Genomic DNA, 26,452 nt, shown 5'->3' with positions numbered 1-26,452 from the left:
AAGCATGTGCCACCATACCTGGCTGTAACAAGTGTTCTTTTTTTTTTTTTTTGGCGCTGAGGATCGAACCCAGGGCTTTGCGCTTGCTAGGCAAGCGCTCTACCACTGAGCTAAATCCCCAACCCCGTAACAAGTGTTCTTAAGCACTGAACCTACCTGGATCTTTTCTTTTTCCTATTTTTTTTTTTTTTTTAATTTTTGAGATAGGGTCTCTCTACATAGCCCTGGCTGTCCTGTAACTCATTATGCAGACCAGGCCACCCTCAACTCACAGAGATCCTCCTGCCTCTACTCCCAAATGCTCCCACTACACGCAGCTCCCTTGGATCTCTTCTACTGTTGCTGTCTCCCCACTACCCAGCAGGGCCTGGCACGGAGGCAGCAGTGGAATGAAGGGGTGAAGGAAGGGGGGTGAAGGAAGGAACGAAGCTGTGTCCAGAGCCAAAGTCAGCTTCCTAGGCTCGGCAGATAGCTGCTGGCCAGCACAAGCTTTCCTCAGGATAAAGTCTGGTCACAAACCTTTCCTTCTTAGCTCTCAAAGTTACCCAAGCCGGGAGTGGGTTCACATCTGTAATCTCAGCACTTGGGAGGTGAGTTCAAGACTAGCCTAAGCTATACAGTGAGTTTGAAGCCAGCCTAGGCTACACCCACCCACACCCACACCCACACCAAAAATGGAAAAAAAAAAATAAAAGCAAGGAAAACCCAATTCATGTATGATGGCACACACACTTGTAACCACAACCACAACACTTGAGGGCCTCAGGAGTTCAAGGTCATCCTCTAGTACTTAGTTATAGGTCAGCCTGTGCTACAGTGAGACTCTGTCTCAAACACAATAGATCAACCAAAATCAGTCACTTTTTGCTGACTAGTGGGTTATATATATGGCATTACTCACATACCTTCCAATTTACTACAAGTATATAGTTATAAAGCTGTAACTGCATCTGATTCAGTGCCCAGCTTATCAGCTTCCTGGAGTCACTAGTACTATTGATAGAAGTGATAGGTTATTCTGGTGCCTTCACTAGACTAGGCAGCAAGTGCCTCTAACTACTCAACCATTTCTTTCTTTCTTTCTTTTTTTTTTTTTTTTACCCAAGACAGAATTTCTCTGTGTAGCCTTGGCTGTCCTGGAACTCACTCTGTAGACCAGGCTGGCCTCCAACTCACAGAGATCTGTCTGCCTCTGCCTCCTGAGTGCTAGGATTAAAGGCGTGCGCTACCACTGGCCCCTGGTATATTCCCCCCCACTCCCCCCCCTAGAAATTAGCAAGGGAGGCATTAAATGTAGATATGTTCACAAGACAACATCGAGCCCCCAACAGTCATACACTGTGGGTACCATATTCTCTGGGAACTTGTGCCTTACAAGCCCTAAGTGAGCAGCACTAAGCCTTTCCTCCAGCCTGCCTCTTGGCCCTGCATGCAGTGTGCCACGATGACCCTCCCTGCTCTTAGGCTCCTGAGTGTTCTACTGCCCAGCAGTGAGCAGGTGGCTGCTTGCAGCGTTCAGTCTTGCCTTCTACAGAGAAGAAACACAGGTTGTCTTTGAGGGAATCAGCCCTTATCCCATTTTGGTCCTTGCTCTTGGGTGTGGAGCATGCTTTCCTTCTAGAGGTAGGGCAGGCATAAGACCCAGGCCTGGCCAATCACTACATTCTTCTAACTCCAATGACTAGGGGTCAGAGCATCCCGTTCACTCTAGTGCAGTGAAAAAATCACCTCAGAGACTTTGTTAGAGAAGAAACATTTCCTTCTGCTCCTGATAGGATAAAAGCCAGTAGTTGCTCTCACCAGTATGTGGGGGGGTGTGGGGGGTTCCTTCAGTGGCACCCAGAAACTGTTAAGCCTAGATCTGGTCCCAGACATACTCCTAACAATGTCTTTGGAACACCTAGAAACAGCCCTCCCAAGGACAATAAAATGCCATTGCTGACAAATGCACTTTTCTACCCAAGCCACTTTGGACTAGCTAGGTTCATCATCCTGGGATTGGGGACAGCTCTGAGCCACCTCAAACACCAGCTTCTTTATGAAGTGCAGACCCCTCCCCACCCATCTGTCTTGCATCGGCATAGGCTTGTACTGCCCACACTAGGCCTCCTCGGTCCAACCATACCAGATGTTTGTTTGCCCAAAGCCAGAGCCCTGTGCCAGGTTGATTGGCGTTTGGTGGACAGTCCATAGTACAGCCACTGGCTCCTCTCTCGTGTTTTTGAGACAGGCTCTTTCTACATAGCCCTGGCTGTCAGAACTTGGTATATAGACCAGGCTGGCCTAGGAGTCACAGAAATGCAGTCCACCTGCCTCTGCCTCCTGAGTACTGGGATTAAGGTGTGCAATACCACACCCAACCTGGTTTCTCTTTTGCTCCTAAGGGCTCCCTGTCTCCTTCTTCTGCAGCACCAGGTTCCTGGCTGCCTCCTAGGACCACCCCCGGCCCCCGCAGCACTCACAGGGAAACTGTGTTGGCAAACACATATTGCTTTATTTAGTGTTTCTCTGGATTGCACAAGTGCCAGCAGTGGGCTGAGGACCCCAGAGGGAACAGAGGGAGCCGGGCAAACCCAAGGCCCTCTGAGGTGAGAGAAGCAGCAGAAAGGGGTGACGGCCCTGCAGCTCCTCCAGGGCTAGCCCTGGCCCCATGCTCCCAGGTCACAGACGTGTCCAGGCCAGTAAAAACCCTACCATCCTGAAATGGGGTCCAAAGTGTGTGTGTGTGAGGAGGTTGTCATCCTAAGGCATAGACCCAGGCAGGAGACCCCCGCCCATCTGGTGGCTCCCAAGGGTGATTGCTGGTCAGAGAGCCAGGTGCATACTTAAGACGTGAGTGACCCTTGCTTTATGGGCCTCCCTGGCCCTGGGAAAGGCAGTGAGGTGTGCTGAGGACACTGCTTCACTTCAGGATTTGGCCCAACCTGCTGCTGGGCAAGCCTTCCTTGTGTGGCTTGCCTGTCGCCAGCTCGGTGATTCCAGGGGCCTGGACTAGATGATTTCTCTGAAGTCTTCCAAACTCTAAGACTTTTCCCCATTCCAGGATGCCCTCAGACTGAGGTGGAGGTGGAAATATTTTTTTTTTTTTAAATGCTGGGGATTGAACCCAGGGTCTCACACATGCTTAGCACCAGTTCTACCACTGGGCTCACCCCCAGCCCTAAAAAGGGCATTCTTAAGGCAGGAAGATGGGGTAAGGTGGTCTCAGGCCCCAGGTGGAGGTCAGAGGGGGCCGCAAAAGGTGCAGGTGGGTGGGTGGACAGACAGACAGACAAGGCGTCAAGGGAATAAGGAGAAGAGGCTTGGCCAGAGAAGAGGGCCCCACAGCCCAGCCCACCCAATCTTTTAGCTACATTCCTTGCCCTATTTGAGTCAGGAAAACACATCCAGTGTGTTTAGGGTAGGAAAATGGCTTTTTTAAAAAAATAGTTTCCTATAAAGCATCAAAAAAATCTCAGAGAAAACTTCAGTTAAAATTCCCTTCTCTCAGACATTTGGCATCAGCAGAGGGCTGGCCTGGTCTGCTCAGGCCCCTGCTTTTCTATTGCTGTGGCCCGGCCTGGCCCACTCCTGGGGTAGCTCCCTGGCCCCCCATCACCTCAAGAGAGGGTGAGCAGGAGGCAGGAGTTTGCAGGTGGGCTTTGGGGGTGTCCCTGGATCCCTGACTGGAAGCTCGAGTCTTTGGTAACTGGGAGGGGAGGAGGGAAGAAGCAAAGCATCGGGAGTCCGAAGGGGGGGTCCACTGGGGCCTTCATCACCGAGAATTCAGCCGAGGGGCCACCTAGTGGGGAGAAGCCTAGTGGTGAGCGGAGGAACTGCAGGTACTTAGAGGCTCGGGGGAGATAGACCTGTAGCAGGTCGTGGCGAGTTGAGCGGCCTTGGTACAGAACTTTTCTATTCCCACAGCAGTACCTACTGCTCTGGCCAGAGTGAACATCCCCACATGTGCGTCCCCGCACCGTCCCCATAGTCCCCATTGCCCTCCTTATTATAACCCTTTTATGGCTACCAGAGGGGCCCAAGCGAGCCCCTTTCTTGCCTTCATGGGCAGGCAACAGGGGGAAGGGGACATGTCCTTCAAGGAAGGCTTGGCCATCAATGGCTCTACCTTAGACCCAGGTCAGCAAGCCTCACTCACCACAGCCAGGTGGCCGTTCTTAGCCTTGGTGATGAGAAGCTCCGAGCCAGATGTGAAGTCAATGATGCCATCCCTGCCTGGCCCCCCTGCAAATGTGATGCTGGAGGCAAGAAAGAACGTGAAGACTTGCTCACAGAGGCGGACCCCCTAGGCTGGGCCTTTCCCAGGGTCCACGAGCCACCCCAACGTGCTTCACCTGCCCTGGTTGATGTTGATATTGTTGACACGGTCGGCACTGAGGGCCGTCTTGGTTAGTGTCTCAATCACATGGTCACTCTGCAGCACCACATCTCCCTGGTGAACGAGATGCAAAGAATGAGTGAAGCCTTGTTCAGGGCTAGAGGACCCCCCTCCACCTCCCCAAGTTCTAATGGGGGTACCTTTTGTTTATTGTCCTCACGCTGCACATGAAGCACAAATAGGCTGTCACTGAGGCTACTGACAGAGATTCCTGAGAGGGGAGGGCAGAGGTCAGGGAGCAATGGTCAGAGCAGGGCTCCTCCCTACCCCTGCAGGCCTCAACTCGGGCTGACCCGTTAGGTTGGTATAGTCGATCCTCTGCTTGACTTTGGCATCTTCCACGATGACCACGGCACTGGGTGTGAGCAGCAGCTGCCGGGAACGAGGTTTGTAGCCCTTGCGGTCATATTTCACCACTGGCACAGCATACTAGAGACAGACACACAACAGTGTGAGGGCAGGGCGAGGGCTGAGGAGTTCCAGGGACAACTTCCTTGCCCACGGCTCTGACCGCTGGGCAGAACACTGTGAGGGCTTGAGTTGTGACGGGTGGGATCTTACCTGGATGGGCTCAGAGCCCAAGGCCTGAAGCACTCTGGGGCTGATCTCTTCGGTGCCTGTAACCAAGATGGGGAGAAGGAAGTCGGGTAAGGCCAGAAGGAGACAGGATGGTGCTGGAAGGCTCAAGGGATGAAAAGTGGGGGGGCTTACCAAGACGTGTGCTAATGAAGAGTCTGGGGACACTCTGGGGGTAATTGTCCTTCTTGCCCTTGAAAATCTCACTAGCCACAGCCTTTTGCTGCAGCTGATGAGACAAAAGGAATCAGTGTCAACGGGCTGGGGACCATCTGGAGGGCGGACCCAACAGCTCCCTCATCTCTAGTGCCCTGCCACCAACATCCCATCAGCTCCTCCCTTCCTTACCCACTGTCCCCACCAAACAAGGCACAGAGCTCCCCAGGAGTTATGACAGGACTGTCGAGTTCCAGGCCTGATTTTGAAAATGATTCCCATCAGGCCCTCAGGCCTGAGATTGGGGTCCGGCTTAGAATCGTGTAGGTGGCCCACTGCTGCAACACGTTATCTGAGCTGCGTGGGTCCTCCTCCTCATCCAACACCATGTTGGTAACCACAAGGTACGTCAACCACTGACGCTAATCAGTGAGTGTAAAGCTGGGCCAATCAAGGCTCTTCTCCAAACTTTCTGCAGGCTCCACTGCCTATGAGAAGTCCAGTGAATCGCCTGGCCTTCTTCTGAGGCTACAGTGTTGACCAGGCAAAGTGCCTGCTGTCCCCAGAGCCCCTACGACTAAGTACTTGCTGCCCGAGTTCCCCACACCTGCTGCTTCCACTCAGGGCTGATACTCCGGCAGTATTTCCACACCATGTTCTTCATGCACAGCTCCCGGAGCAGCTCTGAGGCCTAGGGAAAGAGTCGGGTCAGACATCTTTCCAGCCTGCTTCCGTTCCTACTGAAAACCCCCAACAGGCCGCTCAAGCCAGAGAGCCCTTTGGAGTATCTTCTCCCTGGGGAACTCATTTTCTCTTCTTTTCTTTTCTTTCTTTCTTTTTTTTTTTTGAGACAGGGTTTCTCTGTTGCTTTGGAGCCTGTCCTGGAACTTGCTCAAACTCAGATCCGCCTGTCTCTGTCTCCTGAGTGCTGGGATAAAAAGTATGCGCCACCACCGCCCGGCTGGGAACTCATTTCATGGCCCGGCTCTACTTCCTCTCCCTGCTGAACCCTCCCTGGCCACCTCTCTGGATAAGGACACCCCCCTCACCCCTGCTAAGTGCTGTCATGGATGTCCCTAACTCAGTATGGAGAGCCCACAGACCTCTCTCAGGGCAGGTGGGGGTGTGGGCCAGGAGGTGTCCAGGACATTCCGGGGTAGTTGCCGCCTCAGGTTAAGTAAAAATGACGTGCGCACGTGGTCCAGGTAGAAGGCATTCTCAGGGCAGCGGGGTGCGTGGCGTAAGATGAAGCCACGGATGAGTCTGGGGGTGGGCAGCCCAGACACAGCTGGGGTGAGAAATCTGACAACAGATCCCCACATTCACCTTCATCTGTAGTCCCCCCTCACGGCATCCCAGCACTCACCGACGGATAGTTTGCGCTGCCCACTTCCTCCTGGCTGCCCTTCTCCGGCCCAGTGTGCCACGCCACCATGACTGGATACAGATGGCTGTGGATACCACATATGGCTGACCTCTGTCTTCTCACTATGGCGGCCCATCCATCCCCTAGACCCTGCCCCTCCAAAAGACCACTGGGACCCCACACCTGATCGCTTCACTCGGAGGAATTTCTGCCGCCAATGAAAGCCCCTCCAGGCTGCCTGGATCTGGGTGGCTGTGGTTGGGGAAGAAAATTAATTGTCAGAGCTCAGCACCCCTAGGTGAGGCCTGGCATGGTCAGTGGTATGAGTTCAGTTGAGGAAGGAAGGGTCTGTGAGAGGCAAAGTCAATGAAAGACAGCGGATGGGTGTGGGGCTGGGTTTGGACTGGGGAGGCTGGTGGTCTTTCTTTGCTGGGGGTCGGAAAGGAGGAAGACAGCTGAATAAGGGTGGGCAGGTTTCCTGGGGGAAAAAAGCCCAAAGGCAGTCATTTCCATTCCCCAAGACCCCCACGGGACAGCAAGGGTGAGTCTCTCTCACCTAGGCTCTGCCGTCGGACCTCCAGGGAGTCCTCTGTGGCAAACAGCGTCTTGGGGAATCGGATGAAGATCTTAGTCCTGGGAGGGAAGGCCGTGATCAGCCTCTGGGTACCAGCTCCTTCATCCTCCAGGCCCCGGGAACAGGCCCCACTCACCGGCCCATTTTGTACTCTTCTGGCTTGTAGCCCAGGTGTCGGACCAGCACCGCCACCCCATCCTGGGGCCGTCCTGCCCACGTGGGCCACGTCTCTGGACACAGTGACTTGTACCTGGGGACGGGGAGAGCAGGCATGTACTCAGGCGAGCCCAAGCCAGTGCTCACTCTGGAGGCCCCTTCTGCTCTGCTGGGTGTCTAGAGGTGCTTTCACTCACTGGTACACGGTACACATGCCTGAGGGTCCCCATTTTAAAGGTGGGGGACTGAAGCATTCCCATCTACCTATGGCAGAGATGGGATTCATATCCTGGTTGGCTCAGGTCCTGCCCTCTGAATAACTACAAAACCACAACATCCTCTCTGAGGTCCCGTCACCAGTCTCCGGTGGCAGCCTGTCAATGTGCTCCTCCTGTGCCCCTCACCAGGGGCTTCAGGAGGGTGGGGTTGTGTGTGTGCATCTTGTATCTTCTTTTCCAAGGCTAACATTAGACCCATAGCATAAAATGGTTCCTGGCCTGGATCCCATCGCAGCTGAGGGCCTCTGAACCCTCGTATCTGAACTAGAGCTATGAATGCCCCTCCTTCCTCGCCCTCGCCGTTCCAGGAGGTTCTGATCCTCCCACCTCACCCCTTCGCGGTGGGCCGGCCCCACCCACCTCTGCAGGAAAGCCTCGTATTTGCGACGGTAGGCGAAGCCAGCTCTGCGCACGCGCAGGTTCTCCATAAGTCCCAGGTACTTCACCTGGTGCCGGATAAGCACCTCATCAAATCGACCTGAGAGGAAGACAGCGAAGGAGGTCCTCGGCTGTCACTGAAAGGCAGTGTCACCATCCGAGAGGCACCGCTCACTGCTCCCGGGGCCAGGGAACCTACCAGGCTGTTTGGCATCGTTTGGCTTGATGCAGCGGATATAGGCAGGCTCCTTAGACTTCAGGATCTCCACGAGCTGCAGGAGGCTCATCTTGAACTGTGTGGCAACCTGGTGAGCCAAGGGGGTATAGGTTGGCTGGGGCTGGGCGGAGGCTACTCATGCCTGCATACACTGCCCCTCTTCCTCCCATCACTCCTGCCTCACGACAGAGAGGGCCAGACTTCACCTTAGTTCCTTTTAGCTTGTTAGAGACCTCAGCTTTTCTAACCCAGCTCTCTGCAACGCCACACCCCACCTCCTCTCCCCCCCCCCCCACCTTCTTCCTAGTAGTGAAGAACAAAGTCAGGGCCTTATGCTTATTAGGACAGAATCCCGCCACTGAGGTACCCTTCCCCCCTTATTTTGAGATAATTGATCAGTCTGAGGTAAAGTGCACTGGGGAAGGTCTGGAAATGACCCCAAAGGGAGATGGTGTTGGTGGGAGCAGCCAGAGAGGAAGGCAGTCCAAGCAGACGGAGGATGGCTAAGCAAGGGCTTGACACACAGGGAGCTACAGTCCTTGCGAGGATTTAAGGCAGGCAGAGGCAGTGTGGCAGAGAAGAGTTCCACCAGAGAGACTAGACTTTATCTTTAGGGAAACAGCCAATGAGGAGTTTGGAGTCAGGGAGCAGCAATGGGATGTGTATGTCTGATTATTTCTGCAGCATTTGTGTGGAAGATGGATTGGGAGGGGTTGGTGGGGAGCCAGGAAACTAGGGAAGAGGTTGGTTGACTGGTTTATGGGGACTGACCTGGACCAGCGGTTACAGGGGCAAAGGAGAGGGAGTTGAGCAGTATTCAGGCCACAGAAATCCACATCACCCAACTGGAGAAGTCCCTGGCCTGAGGGACTGGGTGGAGAGTGATCCCTTCTCAAGTCAGGGAAAGAAGAGCAAGGGGCTTGGCCACCAAAGGTCCACTTGGGGCCATCGCTGGGTACAGAAGCCAGAGGCGTGCTACAGAGCATGGGTACCAAGGTGTGCAGGTGTCCTGAGTAGGGAGATACTGGCTTGTTGTGGAATATTGCTTTAACTATGTAAAGGTGTGTTACATTTGTTTATGTTGCAGAATATTCCTTTAACTATGTAAAGGTGTGTTACATTGGTTTACGTTGCAGAATATTCCTTTAACTATGTAAAAGTGTGTTACATTGGTTTATGCTGCATTTGTTTACCGATGTAAAGATGTGTTGCTTTGCCTGCCTGAACGGCCAATAGCTAGGCAGAGGAGGGATAGGTAGGGCTGGCGGGCAGAGAGGATAAGCAGGAGGACTCTAGGCTCCATAAGAGAAAGAGAGGGAGATGCTTGCGGTCAGCTAGCCAGCCAGGCAGCTACCAGCCAGCCAGACACTGAGGAAGCAGTGAGAATAGAACGTGCAGAATGAAAGAAAGGTAAAAAGTCCCGAGGCAAAATGTGGATGAAGAGGATCAGGTTAAACTAAGTTACAAGAGCTAGCAAGAAATGAGCCTAAGCTAAGGCTAAGCTAATGATAAGTCTCTGTAGTGATGGGAGCTGGTGGGCAGCCCAAAGAAAGTCTGCTACACTGGCTGGAAGAAGAGGCGGTTCCAGCAAAAGCTGGAAGGACCGAGTCAGGATAGCAGAAGCCAGGGTGCTGGATGGGCACCACAATGTCTCTGTGAGCCAGCTGGAAGTACCCCGGTCCTCTCTCCCTCCTGACCTGGAGCTGTGAGGACCTCTTCTGGCTCAGCCCAATAGCTGCACCTCTGGCCTCAGCTGGCTGAAGGTCCCCTGCATCTGGCACCACTGGCCACATCTGCCTTTTCCAGCCCCTCCTCCACTAAACTGTTCTTTTCAACTGTCTAGCTTTCCTTGGCCTCTGTGTGGATGTGGATGGTGGACACACAGGTATACTGCCTACAGAGCCCTCCTACAGGTCTACTTGACAAGCAGTTACTCATTCTCTCGCCTCAAATGCTGCCTTTGCCTTGGAGCCTTCCCAGATGCCTACCTCCGCCCCTCCCCGCCGCAGGCAGTTCACTCCCTCTTTATGGTTCCCAAAGCACCCATTCACCTGGCTGTGAGAGCATCTATTTGTTTGATTCCTCAAAACTGAGAGATGTCTGCTGACTAGGTGGATACACACAAGTGCCCACGCAGGCTGGGGTACTATGGGTACCCATATAGAGAGAAGCAGGCAGGTATACAACAGTCTACATACAGAGAAAGGTGGACACACGGGTATGCACTTAGAAAGACAAGGGCTAGCAAGGTGGCTCAGTGGCCAGTCTGACATCCCCAGTTTGATCCTGGAGACATACGCCATGGAAAGAGAGAACTGACTCCAATAAGTTGTCTTCTGAACTCTACTCACACCACGGCACATGTACCCCACCCCCCCACATACATACACAAATAAATAAATGTAATAAAAAACTGGAGGAAAAAAATAGGCAAAGACGGTCGTGAGAGCAGACACCCATGTACGCGCACACGGGTATAAACACGCTCACGGTCACAGTGCCATCTGGGCTCTGGTCTGTGCTCAGGCACACACACACACCACTCCAATGTCATAATCTCCACACCGTCTCTGGTCGCTTCTTGTCACTGAGCTCATTCCTGTCGAAGCACTGGCTCATGATGGGGTTCATCGAGCTGCACATGGTCTGTGAGGCAGAAGAGGGGTCAGGGCTGAGCACAGAGCCGGAGATGCTCCCGAACTGTGGGTACCCAACCCACCTCAGCCCGCCTGTGTCTTCCTCACCTCCTTCAGGTTCCGGAAGAGAAGGTCATTGTTTTTATCCAGAAACCCTGTGAGGGGAAAAGAGACGAAGGGTGAGGGAGTGCCCCCCCATCCCCCCCCCATGGGACCTAGCCCCAGGATCCTCACCAGTGACACTGTAGGTCACCTCTCCAGCATAATGAAGAAGGCGGAACTCCCCCCGACCTAGCGATTTCCTGGTCTTCTGGTCAGCGAGCTTGTGCCTGAGGGTGACAGGGAGAGGAAGCTACCACGTCTGACCTGGGGCATGTCCCTGCCTGTTGACAAAGCTTTAGGAGCCATCCAGGAAGGAGCCGGCAGGCCCTGGGCTGTCCCACAGATTGCATACTACACGGCAGACTGTGCAGGCCTGAGGCCTGTTGCAGAGTTCACAGAAGCTCAGAACAGTAGACAAACTTGCCTAGAGGCCAGCCTAGCTCCAGGAGGAGGAACTTGGGCTTAGGCATGCCAGGCAGTCCAGGCATAGGGCTAAGTTCATTGCCTCTGGCCTCTGCCCAGCTGTTTAGAGGGTGGTAGAGCTGTCCTCTCCATTTTCAGAATGGAATCTGTCCCAAGAGATTATTTAAATTCTAAACATGCTTGTACCCTCTAGCCCATTTTTTACTTTGAAGAACTATTCTGAGCAACTACCCAAAGATGCAGGTGAAAATTGAAAGCCTAAAGAAGAATGTGGTGGCCTTGCTCTCACATCACAAACCTGGAGGGTGAGCTTCTGGGTAGCTCAGTGGTGGGATGCTTGCCTAGCATGTGTGAAGCCCTAGGTTCCATCATTAATACCAGGAAAAAACCAAAAACAAAAACCCAGTGGGGTGGTGGTAGCACATGCCTGTAAAGCAGAGGCAGGCAGATGTCTGTGAGTTCGAGGCCAGCCTGGTCTACATAGCGAGTTCCAGGATGGCCAGGGCTACAGAGAGAAACCCTGTCTCAAAAAACCCAAACAACCAGTGCACAACTTTAATCCCAGCACTCAGGAGGCAGAGGCAGGTGGATCTTTGTGAGTTTGAGGCCAGCCTGGTCTACAGAGTGAGTTCCAGGACAGCTAGGGCTGGCTGTTATATACAGAAACCCTGTCTCGAAAAACAAAAACAAACAAACAAACCAAAAACAAACCCTGGAGAGGCTCACTGGGGCCCTCAAGGCAGGGTGAGAGCTGCAAAGTCCTCATGGGTCATAGCCTCGAAGGACATATTTTGAAGTAATTTTTCCACTTGATACAGGAAAAACCCTAGAACATAACATTATCCTGAGCCTCATGCACAGTAAGTTCTTGACTTTGGAAAAAAAAAATGTATAGGAACAGGCAGGAAGGAAATGCCTGGGATTGTTAACATGATGACCTCTGGGTAACAGGGTCACAAGAGGCTTTGCACACATTCCAACTCTCTCTAATGAGCAGCATTTTTGTAATTATGTGAATTTTATTGTTCGGTATGATGGTGCATGACTGTAACCCTAGCACTCCGGAAGCAGAGGAAGATAGGATCAGGAGTTCAAGGCCATCCTTTACAGTGAGTTCCAGGCCAGACTGGGCAACATGAGACCCTGTCTCAAAAAGTCAAAACCAAGCCGGGCGGCAGGGGCACACGCCTTTAATCCCAGCACTCTGGAGGCAGAGCCAGGCAGATCTCTGAGTCTGAGGCCAGCCTGTTCTACAAAGTGAGTTCAAGGACAGCCAGGGCTACACGGAGAAACTTGGAAGAGAGAGACTAACCAATACCAGATACAGTGGTGAAAGCCTTTAAGCCCAGCACTCCAAAGGCAGAAGCAGGTAGATCTCTAAGTTCCAGGTCACCCAGGGCTACAATGATATTTTGCCTCAAAACAATAGCCCCCATGCCCTCCCCCCAAAAATCCCTTCAAATGTTTTGCTTGCTTCCTTCCTTCCTTCCTTCTTTTTTTTTTTTTTTTTTAGTTTTTCAAGACAGGGTTTCTGTGTAGCCTTGTCTGTCCTCATTCTGTAGACCAGGCTGGCCTTGAACTCACAGAGCTCTGTCTGCCTCTGCTGTCCCAATGCTGAGATTAAAGACATGCACCACTACCACCACTGGGCTTGCTTGCTTGCTTGCTTGCTTGCTTCCTTCCTTCCTTCCTTCCTTCCTTCCTTTCAAATAGGATTTCACATTATAGCACAAGTTGGCTTCAAACCTGCAGCATCCCCATCAAGCACAAGCAACAAGCAGAAACAATTTTTCATGTACTTTTTTGTTTTTTGTTTTTTTTTTTTTTTGGTGATCAGGGTCTCTCTATGTAGCCCTGGCTGGCCTAGAACTTGCTCTGTAGACCAGGCTGGCCTGGAACTACTCACAGAGATCTGCCCGCCTCTTCTCTGAAGTGCTGAATTAAAGGCATACATTTCATGCTTGGCTTCATGTTCAACAAACAATGCTCATGACTGTAGAGTCCAAAAGCCCTGGGACATTCATCCCAAGCTCTACAGTCTAAATAGATAACATGACCCTGACCAAATGAGTGAATCTTTCTGAGTTTTGGTAAGATACAACACAAGAAGCATCCTTATGGGGTTCTGTAAACTAGGAGGTGAGGGGTACCCAGTTTGTGTGCTGAGCTTCCCCACTTTACAGAGAGTCCTTTTGTCTTCTGTTTTGTTTGCAGACAGGATCTCAGGTGGCCTGGAATTTGCTATGTAGCCAAGATGGCTTTGATCCTGAGGCCTCCCCCTCCCAAGTGTAGGGCATTCCTCATATAGAAAGCAATTGACAAATGAGGGAGCTTATGGAAACAAACAACTTAGCAAGTTTCATTCTCAGGAAAGGAGGAAGGTCCAACAGCGGCCCTTCCTAACTGTCAACATTACCACTTTCTCTGGTGATTAACTGGTGGCTGGTGCTAGGGACCCAAAAGGAGTCCTGGGCGTGCTGGGTATGCCTTCTACCACTGAGCTATGCCTTCAGCCTCACAGCTGGTGTCGCCACTATGGAGGGTCCCCCAGCTGAACCTGAGCCCCTGCCCCAGCAGCACACTCACGTCAGGAAGTGGGGGTGGTGCTTGACAGTGATCTCCAGCTTCTCCAGGAAGGTCAGGTCTGTGGCCTCCCCAGGACGCAGACACTCTTCATCCTGCAGAGCACAGGATGAGGTGAGGGATTTATTGGAAAGGAGGTGATAAAGAGGCCAACATGTAAGAAGTCAGAGGCACAGGAGAAAGGGGCAGAGCTTAGGGAGCCCTGACAGAGAGCCTGCAGCCCAGGCCAGTACCTCACCTTACCCTGCCCAGCCCCACACTCTGACCCAGCCTGCAGACACACTTGGGACAGAAAGGAGGGAGGTTTCCAGGCTGTCTCCCACCATGAGGCTAGAAGAGCAGAGGATGTACCAAGATGGAGATGATGCCCTTGAACTTCTCCTCTACCAGGTCACAGATGATCTTGTTGTTGAAATACTGGACAGGTTCCCACTGCGCAGAATGAGAAGGGCATCGATCACCGGGTCCCCCACTCTCTCCTGGGAGCCCCAGTGCCTCGCTTCCCATGACACGCCGGGTACCCCAGGCATGCACGTACCGCAATACCCTCCGCCTCGTATTCCTCCTGCTCAGACTTGAGGGTCAGCTCAATGAAGAGCTGCTGCAGCTTCTCGTTGCAGTAGTTGATGCAGAACTGCTCAAAGCTGAGGGACAGGGGAATAACCCGCAGTAGTGCCGGGGACAGGGAATGGACGGGAGCAGGTACAGGCAGCAGGGCTAAGAGACGCCAAGCAGGGCCACGGCTGGGAATGAGAGGCGGGGACAGAGGAGAGAGCCAGAACACAGACACTGGCAGACAGACTGGCAAGGGTTAAAAGTGCAGGACTGACCTGTTATGCTGAAAGACTTCGAAGCCGTAAATGTCCAGGAGCCCGAGAACGGTGGTGCTTCGCCAGCTGGGACTCTCGGCATCCTAGGGCCAGCCAGTCAGCAGACAGCATGGGTCCTCATGGTCTGCCCCAGCTCCCGGCTACAGGCCTCCCTGCCCACCCTCCCTGCCTTCCTTGGAAGCAGCATGGACTGAGTACTCACCTTAGAGGCCAGGGACCTGTTGATCTTTCTGACCAGCCAGGAGAAAGTGCGGCTGTACACAGCCTTGGCGAGAGCGTCCCTTGCATATGCAGCCTGTTCAAGGTTCAGTGGGCTCAGGAGCTGCCATAGAGGATAAAACAGGAGATGAACGCCACAGACAACCTTCTGTCCTACCTCCCCTCAGACCCAGGCATCCGATAGAGAAGTCCTTACCACCCTGCCTCCCTAACTCCATTAAACCAGAGAGTGGTGTTGCTATTTAGGACACCACAGAGAAGCTGTTATAGGGGTCTCATTCTTGGAGGTGGGAGCCCTGGCCAGCTTACTGTACCTCTCTAAGCCACCTGTATTACGCCTCTCCGGCACTACTGAAGACCCTGAGTAGACCAGCAGAGAGGAACGAGGGGACAAGGCTCTCTAGGATGGCCCACCTCTCCTGTTTCTGTGGCCAGTCTGAGTCTTACCTCTTCCCCCTTGGCGATGATCTTCCTGTGAGTCAGGGCTTCCCTCAGCATTGTGCCTTCCACACCAAGGAGCTGCCAAGGGGGTGTGTGGGGGGGCACAGTGAGGGGCTGGTTTCTCTCACCTCAGCTGCCCCTGTCCTTGCCCTCTGCCTGCCACACTCACCCTAGTCAGATACTTGAGCTGGTTCTCAGTAGTGACCTGGGCATTACTTTCCTCATCCGCAGCAAAGTGGATGTTGCCCAAATGCAGGACACTGGCCACGATGCTTAGCAAGTCCTGAGGTGGCAACAGGGGCATGTGGTGGTTATGAGGTCAGGGAGGTCAGGGCTGCCCATGAGGACCAGTAGGAGATGCTCGGATCCAGCAGGGGATGGTTGGTAAAGCACTCGGGAGGGGAAGGGAACTCCAGGTCGAAATGGGTTCCAAAAGAAGTGGGTGAATTTGGAGTGGGAGGGGAGGAGGGTCCACAGAAGAGCGCTAACCTCCACTTCATCCTCAGTGAAGTCAATGACTGACAGCGCCTTCCTGACGACCTTCCAGTCACTCTTGTCGTTGATGGAGGAGACTTTGGCACACTGGCCCTGGAGAAAGAGCACAGCTGGCAGCCGGCACTGGCGCTGTGCCCCCCGGGTGGCACCCACCCTGCCGGCTAACTACTCACCTTCACCAGGTACAAGTAGCTCTGGGGGTTCCGTTCCAAGCCCAGACGACGAAGAGTCTCCTCCTCACCCCCCTCCAGTAGCTGGTAGAAGACGTGGAAGTTCCGCTCCCCATGATTCTGGTGTACCACTCGTGACTTTTCCAGGAGGTAACTGAGGATGTGGCCTCCCACAGGGGCACCCTGTGGGTAGGGTGGGGAACAGGGACGGTCAGCTCGGTCAGGAGAAAGGACCCATCTTCCTCTTCTCTCCTGCAGTAGACCTGGGCTCTAACTCTAGCTCTGCTACCAGATAAGTGGGCTCAGGCACCCACTCTGGCCTCAGTTTCTTCATTTAAGAAATGGAGACACAGCTTAGTGGTTAAGTGACCTGTTCTCACCTCTGTCAGCTCACACACGTGTGGTGCACACACAGATTTAAAGAGAGAGAGAGAGATTCAACTCTATCCATTTCCGAGTCATACTTGTATGCCTGCCAGGCATTGCAAATTTAACAAGCCTGACCGTGCATTCCAGCTTTTTCCTCTCCCACACGAACTCCAGCTCGTGCCCTCCCATCCTGATCAGTGGCAGCTCTGTAGTGCAAGTTCTTCGGAAGGGAAGGCTGCGGTCCTCCCGGAAAACTTTTTTCCCACCTACTTCCTATATCCAAACAAGCAGCCGATCCTGCTGCTTTAACCTTGAAAACACCCAGAATCCAACCTCTGCTCTTCACCTCCATGACTACCACCCCGATTTGAGACGCTCGTCTGTCACCTACATTATTACATCAGCCTCCCAACCGGTTTCCCAGCTTGGCTGGGTTCCTCTATCATCTACTCCGAACAAAGGCTAGAATGACCTTTTCAGCAGGAAAGTTGCATCATGACAGGCTACTATTCAAAACCCTCTCATAATTTCTTTTCACTTAGCTGAAAAAAATTTTTTTTTGCAGGGCTCTCTCTGAGTATAGCTTTCCATGTAGCCTGTGTTCTTAATATGATTTAACGTCCTTGTTTTAATTCCCACACTAAGGCAGGGGGGAAAAAAAAATCTTTGCAAAGACCTAAGAGACCCTGGCTGTCTGCTCCTGTTTTCCTGGTACCTTGCTTCCTCCTGCAGCTTCTGGCTTCACTGTAGTCTTTAAACACACTAAAAACTCCACCTCTGCAAAGCCTTGGACCTCACGTCTACCTGGCCTCATTGCCCCAGGCATCCACTACGCTTGCTCCCCACTCCCACCGAGCCATTTCTGAAATGCCACCCCCGAGTGAGGACTGCCTTAGAACTGCAGACCCAGGTGTGGTGGTGCTACTCAGGAGGATGAGGCAGGACAATCGGGAGTTTAAGAGCAGTCTGGATTACAAATTGAAACTATCTCATTAAAAAAAAGAAAAAATTACAGCAGCACCCACCTTTACCTAATTTTATTTACTGCTAAGTTATTATGTTTCTGTTTATCACCTATCAGTCCAGGAGACAAGATCTGTTTGACTTCACTGCTCTAACAGTAGCCCCCGAAGAGTGCCTGGCACACAGTAAGTCCTCAACAAATACCGAACCTCCTGAATGGCACACCCGACCCCCTCCTAATGCTTCAACACACCCACAGGTACCTTGAAGTCAAACTGCACGTCCATGTACTTCCCGAACCGGCTGGAGTTATCATTTCGGAGAGTCTTGGCATTTCCAAAGGCCTGGGAGTGGATGGAAATGTGAGGGAAGCCGGATATTTTCTTCTTGTCCTACCCGCTCCTCAGATGCTGCCATCCCCTCACCTCCAGCACAGGGTTGCTCTGCAGCAGCCGGTCCCGCACGGCACCACCCCGCTCAGGGGCTGGGCAGGTCTCCGCATAGAACTGTAGTAGTCTCTTGGTGGCCTCCGTCTTTCCTGCCCCACTCTCTCCAGAAATCATCACTGCCTGGTCCCGCCGCTCAGTACGAAGCGCCCGGTACACGGTGTCAGCCACTGCAAACCTGGGGCAGAGGTTTGCCAAGAGCTCGCAGGGTGAGGGAGGGCCACCTATATCTGATTGGACCACTCTTATAAAATGTGGGGCGGAGGGGTGGACCTGCACAGCTGAGGATGGGGGCTGAGTTCACTATCACATGGAAGCCTGAAAAGATCACTCCGGGTGGGGTGCTAGCCAGGCGCAGCATGTTAAAACAGTTAAAGGAATAAGTCACGAGTGGGCACTGGGGTTGGGAGCCGAGGGTCCTGGAGGACAGAACCCAGAGACTCATCTATGAGAACTGAGGTGACTCTGGGGTAAGCAATCATGGGATTCCTCAAGCTGTGAAGGGTGAGTCAGTCACCCAAGGCAGGGGTTAAGAATCATTCCAGAGTGGGGGTTGGGTGGGGTCATCTTGCATGACCATAGGGGAGGTCACTCCTGGAAAAGTGAGGGAATCACTCACAGGTGGGGTGGCACTTCATAGAAACTGACTCCACGGTAACGTTCCATATGCTGTCTGCTGTAGATCTGTAGGTCTCGGTAGGGGTTGACGGAGACCAGGACAGGGCCGATGTAGGTCTGGGGGACGGAGAATGGTCAGCAGCTTGTCCTGAAGGCTCCTGGTGCCTCCTTCACCCCAGGTCTGTTGCCCCAGCACCACCCATTGCTCTCACATAAATGAGGTTCTCCCGGAATCGCCTCCGCAGGTTCTCAATGAAGGCCGCCTCACTGGTGAAGTTCTCCAGCAGAACAAAGTCCTGCACCCCCACCCGGTCCCGGGCGGTCAAGGCGCTCTCCATGGTCACCCGCACCCCGTCACTGCCCAGGGCCTGTGGAGAACCAGCCACGAGACAAAGTCAGAGTCTGTAGGTTAAGGCAAGGCCACGTCTCCAACCCCGCCTGCAGGATGTGGAAGGCAGGGACATTTGGCTACAGAACACGTTTGGGACATACGATTGGGTCACACAGCACACATGGGCCATGCACAAAGCCCACAGGAGCACCAGGGACCCAGCAGACACGGAACGAGTGCATGGAATTCAGAGAGGCGTAGTTTTGTGTGGAGAAAGGTGGGTCATGAGAATGAGCTCCTGAGAACGGAGTAAAGAATGCTGTGTTGACCTTGGACAAATCTCCTTTCTCAGGGCTGCTTTCCTCCTCGGGGAAGAGGAGTGAGTTAGTTCAGGTGACCTCAAATCCCTCAGCTATGTGTTACAGGTGCTTTGGAGGACAAATAGTTCCGGGTGAATTCTGCAGACAGAGACAGGCCATTTCTCCTGCTCCCACCGACCCCAACTCCCCAGGGGTAGAGCTGCTTAGAGACCAAGCAAGAGCTCATCTCCCAGGAGAGGGTTTCCCCATGGGCCACCACCCCGGCTGGACTTAACACCCACTCCAGAAGGGGGGTGGCCTGCCCTCCCTCAGCTGGAGCCACTCCCTCCACTCCAGCTGCTAGGCTCCCCACACAGTTCCTCCCCGGTTGAGAAGCCTCAGGAGGTGGGGGGTTCTACCAGGGGAAAACCCAGCTGCCACCCAAGGGTGGGGCAGGGAGAGGCTTAGCTAGACCCTCATGCCGTGTCCGGGGTGAGGTTTCCCTTTACAGAGAGGGTCTGCAGGTTCCAGAAAGTGCTAAGGGTCAATGAAGAGGAAGGTATTGGGTGCAGGTGTAAGTCCCAGGGAGGTCACTAAGTCTCCCCCGACCCTAGTTGACCAGGAGCTCTCTGTTCCACGGTCACCCCTAAGAGCCTGGGGCCTGCTTCCCTCACACCTGCCCACCACTCACCCACCCAGCCCGAAGCTGCTGCCAAAACCACGGCCGCAGCCACCGCCCCCTTGTCCTCCGGTGAGGAGTCTCAGCCATCACCAGGGGCGACCCGCATGGCCCTGGGTCCGAGCGTTCTGCAGCCTTCTCCGCCTCGGCCTCCTGCCCTAGCAACTTTCAGGGACGTTTTCCACCGAAATTCCTGGGCCGCGCCTGATTCCTGGCTAGCCCAGGAGGCGCTGCGGGCCACCGAGCGACACCCAGGACCCCCATCCCGCCCTGACCCCTGCTCACCGACGCCCGGTAGCGCATCCTGCCCGACCTGGCGCCCCGCTCCGCTGCCCGCGCTCTCGGTCCGGGCTCGGTCGCGGCGTCAGCGAGGGAGGGGCCGGCCCGCCCCCCGCACCGCCCCTCGCAGGCCCCGCGGCTTCAGGGGCTCCGAGCCTCGACCCCGGGGTCCCTCTGCAGCCGGCGGAGCCCGGGCTGGGTGGGAGGGGGCCGCGGGACCTAAGAGGGGGCGCGCGAGGGGCGGGGCCTCCTGCGTGCCGCGGGCTCCGCCTGAGTCAGGTTTTCCAGGAGGAACGTCGTTAGTTCCAGGGTGGGGCCCGGAACCCGCGCGGCCGCCGCGTCTACACGGCCCCGGAACTCACTTCCGGGCTCGTGTCTACAACACGGGGCCGGACGCCCCGCGCGAGACCAGGGCTGAAGCCCGTGGGTCACCGAGGAAGCAGGATTTCCCTCCCCACCCCCAACCTCGAGTCCCGGGAAAGTTAAAAATAGAACGAAATGTCCAAATACGGCCGGCGCGCCTGGACAGGCGGAGCCTCTGTGCGGGACACTGTCCGCCCCCATACCCACTCCGGGAGGACCAGCTCCATTCTTTAAACCCCTAGGAAGAAAAAAATTGTTTGAGGCACAGTCCCACTACCTAGCCCAAGCCGGCCTGGAACTCAAGAAAGAGTCTCCTGCCTCAGCCTTCCGGGTGCTGAGATTACAAACCTGTGCCAGGATGCCCGGGGAGAAAATCTCTGGAAAGGTCTCCTGCTCAGCAAAGAACACAAGCCCTAGGGCCAGGGACGGCAGCAGGGTGCGAGCCCTTTTTTGCACAGCATGCCCCCCCCCCCCCCGAAGCCTGAGTTTCCTGGGTGGGCAGCCACCTTCTGACTTCCTTGCATTTGCAGCCAATACCTTTATGCTCCATCCTCAACATCCTTCTTCGGACTCAGTGCCCCAAGGGCTCCTCTCATCTCTCTTCTTTCTGGTCCCTCTAGATCCCCCCCATTCTCTCTACCCAGGCCATCAGCTGTCTCCCCAGTCCAGCTTCCAGCTGGCTCTCTGAAGGCACCAGCCCCTTTGAGGTCCGAGCTGTGTGGGGTGTGTGGGTGGGTGGACTCTGGGTCAGTTGCTACCACTTGTGGCATATTGATGTCTAAGGAAAAAAAAAAGATCAAGTCCCTTAACTTCTTAGGAGACGGTTCATCTTTAAAATGAGGCTACGACCTGCCAGAAGAATTGTTGGGTTGCCTGAAATGAAGCACTAAGGCACCACCGCCCAAGCCTTCAACACCACTACCCTCTTCCTCTTTCTCCCAGCCTCGCTCATTCTATACACATGCTTGGGGGTGAGTCCACTCTTCTTGTCTAGTGGGGAAAGCCCCCCCGCCCCGCGCCCCGCGCGTGCGCCTCTATCTGTCACTTGCAAAGGGTTCTCAAGTGCCTTATCTGTTTCTCGCCCGATGTTAAGAACCTGAAGCATATACCGAGGATACAGACTTGTTCTAGGGAGGAAAGGCAGAGTAAGGACCCCAAAGCGCCAAAGCGCCCCACCCCTTGGACGGGGACTCCCTGGGGAGAAGGTGCGCCTGCGACAGGTGCTGGCTGCAGCCTCGAGGGGAAAGATGGTTCATTACTTCACGAACAACAGCTCAGGCTGAGCCACAACCCGGGGGTGGGGGAGGCGTGAGGCGCCAGCTGGGAAATGGGGCCCTTTGGAGCGGGCCAGGGGAATGGGTGCCGCAGGTGGAAGCTGGGTGAAAAACGGGGCAGGGGGAGCGCCCTCTACGATGCCCCGGCTTTAACAGCATGGAGAGGATACGACTTTCAGCCCACCCGAGAGCATTATTAGACTTAGGGCGGGAGAGTTTGGAGTACCCAGCAAGAGCTGGGCTCCTTCCCCTCCCCCTGCGGCGGCCTCAGGGAGCTGGCGCTCTGGCCAGTGGAGTCTGGGTGGGAGGGGCGGGGTGGAGGAGGAGGGGCTTCGGGGCCGCAGTGCCCGCCCGCCCCGCCCCGCCCCGCCCCGCCCCGCCCCGCCCCGCCGCGTCAAGCGGCTGGAATGAGGGGAATCCGCGTGCGGAGGGGTCCGGCGGGCTTCACCCGTCCCGAGCGGCGCAGCCGCATTCCTGGGATGCCCGCTGGCGCCCCCGCAGCCACCGCCCCGCATCGGAGGGAGGGCGCGTCGCCGCCGCCCTGTGGGCCTGGGGCCAGCCACAGTCCGGGCAACCTCTCCTGGCCTGCTCCACCTCTCTGGACAGAAGCGTGAGTCCAGAGAGGGGAAGTGAAGTGGGGAACCGAGGGTGGGAGGGACACCGCCATGCCAGGCGCTTCCTGCGTTCTGAGCTTCTGTCACTCCCGTCGGTGCCCGGCGCCACACCATGAGTTCTGTGTTATTATATTTTAGAAGGGGAACTGAGACTAGGTAGGTGAGATGCCTTGTTCAAGATTTCGACACTTCTAAGACGGATGGAACCGGAACCCAGGATCCCTAATACTACTGCTGGGCTGCCTCGATCCCTCCCAACAGTTAACAGGACTGCGTTGACAGTTTTTCTCAGGGACCTAGGACAGGGACCTGTGCCCTATGATTACTGATGTATATGCTTTAGGGGTGGCAGCTGGGGAACAGGTGACGGCCACTGGGCCTCACAGCATGGCCCTGCGCTTAAGGTTGGCTGCAGGCTGGAGTACACCGTATACCAGTGAGTGACCCAAGACTTATTCTGGAAAAGCACCTCTGGTCTCCTCCCACCTGGGCAGAGGTGTACTGGAACTAGAGGGAATGGGATTGACATTCTGGGCCATTCAGTGGCCTTACCTAGTGTTTCCAAGCCTGATCTCTGGTGGAGTAAAGAGCTGTGAGCAGCCCCAAATGCTCCCCTAACCCCCAGGGCTGGAGGAACTGCTTTGAACAACCCTAAACTGACTTCCACTGAGGCAAACATGGCCTCTTGGAGCAGGGGAAAACAAAATCCCAGGCTGCCTGGTAGCTCAGTGCTGGGCACAAGGCAGACACTCTTGTTCTGTCCCACTGTATAACCTAGGCTGACCTGGGACACAACAGTCTCTTGCCTCAGCCTCCCTAGTGCTGAGACTACAAAAGTACACTCCCACACCTGGCTTACTTTAGATTCTCGAATCCACTTTAGGTCTGGGCCCAGGTTGCCCCATCTGGGAGTGTTAGAGGCTTCAGGGAACTGTGAGGGGAATGAGGACAGACAGGGATGGGGGGGGGGTTTACTCACGGGGCCCAACACTCTAGCTCCAGAACCATGGATCTTTGGTCCGCCAGAGACCTTTATCTGTGAGTCCAGCAAAAGTTAACAGAGCACCTTGCCACTAACAGTTTTCACATTCACTGTCCTCCCAGAGAGTGAGGGCAGCATCTCCAGCTGGTGGTAATCATGACCTGACATTCAAGGCCGGTCCTCCTCCCTCCATCCCTTACACCAGTCACCACCTCCTAAAACCTCATTCCTGCCTCTCCATCCTGCTCCTCTTCTGGACCAACACAACAGCCTTCTAACTGCTCTTCCTGTCTTCCTCCCACCAGTCAAAGCTCCAGTATTGGCCTGTGGCATTTACAAATGCAAATCTGACAGTCAACATCTCAGGTTAATGGAAGGGAGGTTGGTAGAGCACAGCTCCCCACGTGCAAAGCCTGCCCTTACTCACACTCACGGCTTCTTGTCAAGCCCTTGCAAACGAGCTCAGTTTACTCCACTGCTCCTGTGTGAATCTGTGACCACACAGGTAGTCCCCTCCAGTCCCTTCTTTCTCCACACTTTCCCCACTACCACACACAGTCAAGAGGTGCTGGTTGTACCACTGCTGCCAACCACCAACCACACGGAACTGCATGCGTCCGTGGCTTTGCACCTGCAGCTTCCTTGGCCCAGCTCACTCGATCTCCCCACCTCACTTAGTCATCCCCGAAGAATCAGCTCAGACATCACCTTCTTCATAGCTCCTTCCTAATTTCCCCTAACACACAGCCTCCTCATCGTCTGTTTCCTTGTCAGACTCTGCCGGGAGACTGCTCCGGTCTTAGGCAAGCACTCAGCCAGGCACTCGCTGGAGATTCAATAACCCCAGTGGTGGGCGCCTGCATGAATGAATGAATCTCAGAGGCCAGGAGTGTGAGCAAGAGGCTGGCGCGTGCCGGAATTGAATAAAACAGTGGGCCAGCCATTCATTCTCCCATTCATCTCTGAGCCCCGCACCCGCCTCATTTCCACAAACGGCTCGCAGGGATCACTAGCACGCTTAGGCTCCGGGGGCGAAGGACGGGAAGGGGCGGGGCTCGGCCAGTTTCTCCGGAACCCAGAGCAGGGGCAGGGAGGGCTGCGGGAGTGGCCCAAAGGGAGCACCGGGAGCCTGGATCCTGCGCCCGCGCTTTACCCGCGAGCGTCCCCAAGAGTCTGATCCCCAGTGCCTCCGGGTCCTGGGATCCTGCACCAGTTGGGCTGAGCGGATCTTGTCTCAGCAATACCCGGCCGAGACAGCACGACCACAGCTCTGGCCGCTGAAGGCGCCCGTCCGCCTGCCCCTTCCTCCGGCCAGCTGGCCGACGGAGGCCACTCGCGACCCTGTGGCCGCTTCCCTTCCCACGCGTACCCACCGGCTCGGCTCTTCGGGTGTTCGGGCGGGGGCTGGGCTGAACGGTGTGGCCGCCTCGGGAGTCCGCGGCCCCGGCACGCTCTCCCCGCCCAGGGCCCGCTAGGGGCCGGGCCGTCGCCTATCGTCATCCCCCGCAAGGCCCAGACTCAGGCGCGCGCGCGCGCCCCTGGGCCCCGCCCCGTGTTGGTGGCCCTCCCTAGGGCCCGAGCCGGCACCCGCCAAGGCTTGGTGCTGCACTTCTCTACCAACCCGCAGGACGAGACGCGTCATAGTTACACTCGCGCGCGCGCACACACATTCCTCCGGTAGAAGACCAGACTCACGCTGTAGTGCTCGGTGGGCGAGAACACCAGATGCGGTTCTCCGTCCCCAAACGAACTAGACCCTCATTCCACTGCCTTGAGTGCTAGGCCAGTCCTTCCCCATTTCTGATTTTCTCTCTGCCTTCACCAACCTTCTCGTTCCATGCCGCTTGAGTTGGGCAATGCCAGTTCTGTGTGCCCGGCAGGGAAAGGGAAGACACCAGTTGTACTGTGCGCCTGCAACTTTTATATGTACTCGTCTTTAGGCGTTAGAGCACTGTCATCTTGCTATCTATGTTGAGTTTCCAGCTAAGCCCATTTAGGTTCAGGGAGCTGGCGGAGGAATTCAAACCCAAACCTCCGCTTTGAAAAAATTCCTTCTAGTAGCCCACAGTTCCTTATCCCTTCTTCCCACTTACTCCTTCTAATAGTTTCTGTCCCCATCAAAGATCAGAACAGGTCCTCAGTGCTCATCCCTTTCCAGATGGATGTACTAGAGGCTGCCCGGTCCAGGAGAGACCCTACCACCATTCCCCCCAACCCACAGTATCATCCCAGCTTACAAGTTTGCATGGCCTGTGGGGATGGACCACGCGGATGATCTCCCCTGTTGGTATCAGTTCCACTTGAAGTGCCATTCCGCTGTGTGGAGCCAGCCTGCAGAACGCAGAAACTGCCCAGCGTCCCACTGGCTCACACTGGGATGGCTAGTTGGTTCTGCTTCAACTCCAGCCCCAGGGGACACAGCTGGAGCAGTCCAGGTCTGATTGGGAGGTCTCTGGGCCAGAGGGTTGGGGCAGGAAGAGGAGGGGCTGAAGGATGGAGGAAATGCCTGTTGTCTCAGGTAACCAGAGGAGCTGATGCATCCACCCATGAGGGACCCTGGGTTCCAGGTCAAAGGTTAGGAGACAACCCCCGCCCCCCACTCCTTTCCCAGCAAGTCCTTGGCAGGGCCTCTCAAGCTAGAGTGCGGAATAACCATTCCTCTAACCAGAGGCACGGCTTTCCACAAGCCAAGAGGATCCTTTATGTGGCATTGCTCCTCTTCAAATCCCTTCAGCTTGGCTGCCTCTGAAGGTAGTGACCCTTACCCTACTTCTTCTTTCTTTTTTTTTTTTTTTTTTTTTTTTTTTTAAGAGTTTGAATGTTGTCTAGGCTAGTCTTGAACTCCTGGACTCGAGATCCTCCTGCTTCATCTGAGTGTTGGGAAGACAGGCATGTGCTGATTACTTGACTATACCTTTTTTTGTTTGTTTTCGAGACAGGGTTTCTCTGTGTTGCCCTGGCTGACCTGGAACTCACTCTGTAGACCAGGCTGGCCTCGAACTCAAGAGATCTTGACTGTTCTCTGCCTCCCAAGTGCTGGGATTAAAAGTGTGAGCCACCACTTGACTACACCTCGTTTTAGAGGCTGGGGCTGGTCCTGCTAGGCAGGAGGTGCTGTTAGAAACAGCAAGAGACTCTGCCCATTCTCACTACTGGAGCCTCAAGGTCAGTTCCTGGGTCCCTTGGGCGTGTACCCCCCTGTTTATTTTCAACTGTAACCCCCCCCCCCCCAATACACACACAGTGTTCCTGTTTTT

General features: G+C 54.8%; 1 protein-coding gene across 2 annotated transcripts; it reads right to left on the bottom strand.

The window, feature by feature from the left end:
• Window positions 1–3,075: 3,075 nt before the first annotated feature.
• Window positions 3,076–25,582, bottom strand: Myo1c (myosin IC). Of its 2 annotated transcripts, none has more exons than XM_059271214.1 (32): window positions 25,433–25,582; window positions 18,587–18,742; window positions 18,376–18,491; window positions 17,736–17,934; window positions 17,574–17,654; window positions 15,982–16,161; window positions 15,803–15,901; window positions 15,483–15,596; window positions 15,320–15,391; window positions 14,856–14,975; window positions 14,654–14,736; window positions 14,362–14,467; window positions 14,175–14,255; window positions 13,827–13,918; window positions 10,950–11,044; window positions 10,824–10,870; window positions 10,645–10,725; window positions 8,062–8,167; window positions 7,845–7,962; window positions 7,187–7,300; window positions 7,033–7,109; window positions 6,660–6,728; window positions 6,477–6,561; window positions 6,214–6,373; window positions 5,718–5,801; window positions 5,090–5,183; window positions 4,940–4,995; window positions 4,672–4,807; window positions 4,519–4,589; window positions 4,335–4,432; window positions 4,139–4,238; window positions 3,076–3,781 (listed from the first exon to the last, which is right to left on the bottom strand). In XM_059271214.1, the coding sequence occupies exons 1-32, from the start codon at window positions 25,505–25,507 to the stop codon at window positions 3,755–3,757; spliced, it is 3,192 nt and encodes a 1,063-aa protein (XP_059127197.1). In that variant the 5' UTR covers window positions 25,508–25,582; the 3' UTR covers window positions 3,076–3,754. The 2 variants fall into 2 exon arrangements, with proteins under 2 accessions (XP_059127197.1, XP_059127198.1); XM_059271215.1 differs by lacking the exon at window positions 25,433–25,582 and adding an exon at window positions 19,969–20,367.
• Between the last annotated feature and the right edge of the window lie 870 nt (window positions 25,583–26,452).

Source organism: Peromyscus eremicus, chromosome 8a (assembly GCF_949786415.1).
Source record: "Peromyscus eremicus chromosome 8a, PerEre_H2_v1, whole genome shotgun sequence".
Lineage (NCBI taxonomy): Eukaryota > Metazoa > Chordata > Mammalia > Rodentia > Cricetidae > Peromyscus > Peromyscus eremicus.
Note: the sequence above shows the minus strand (reverse complement) of the source record. Positions and strands in the feature narration are given on the sequence as shown.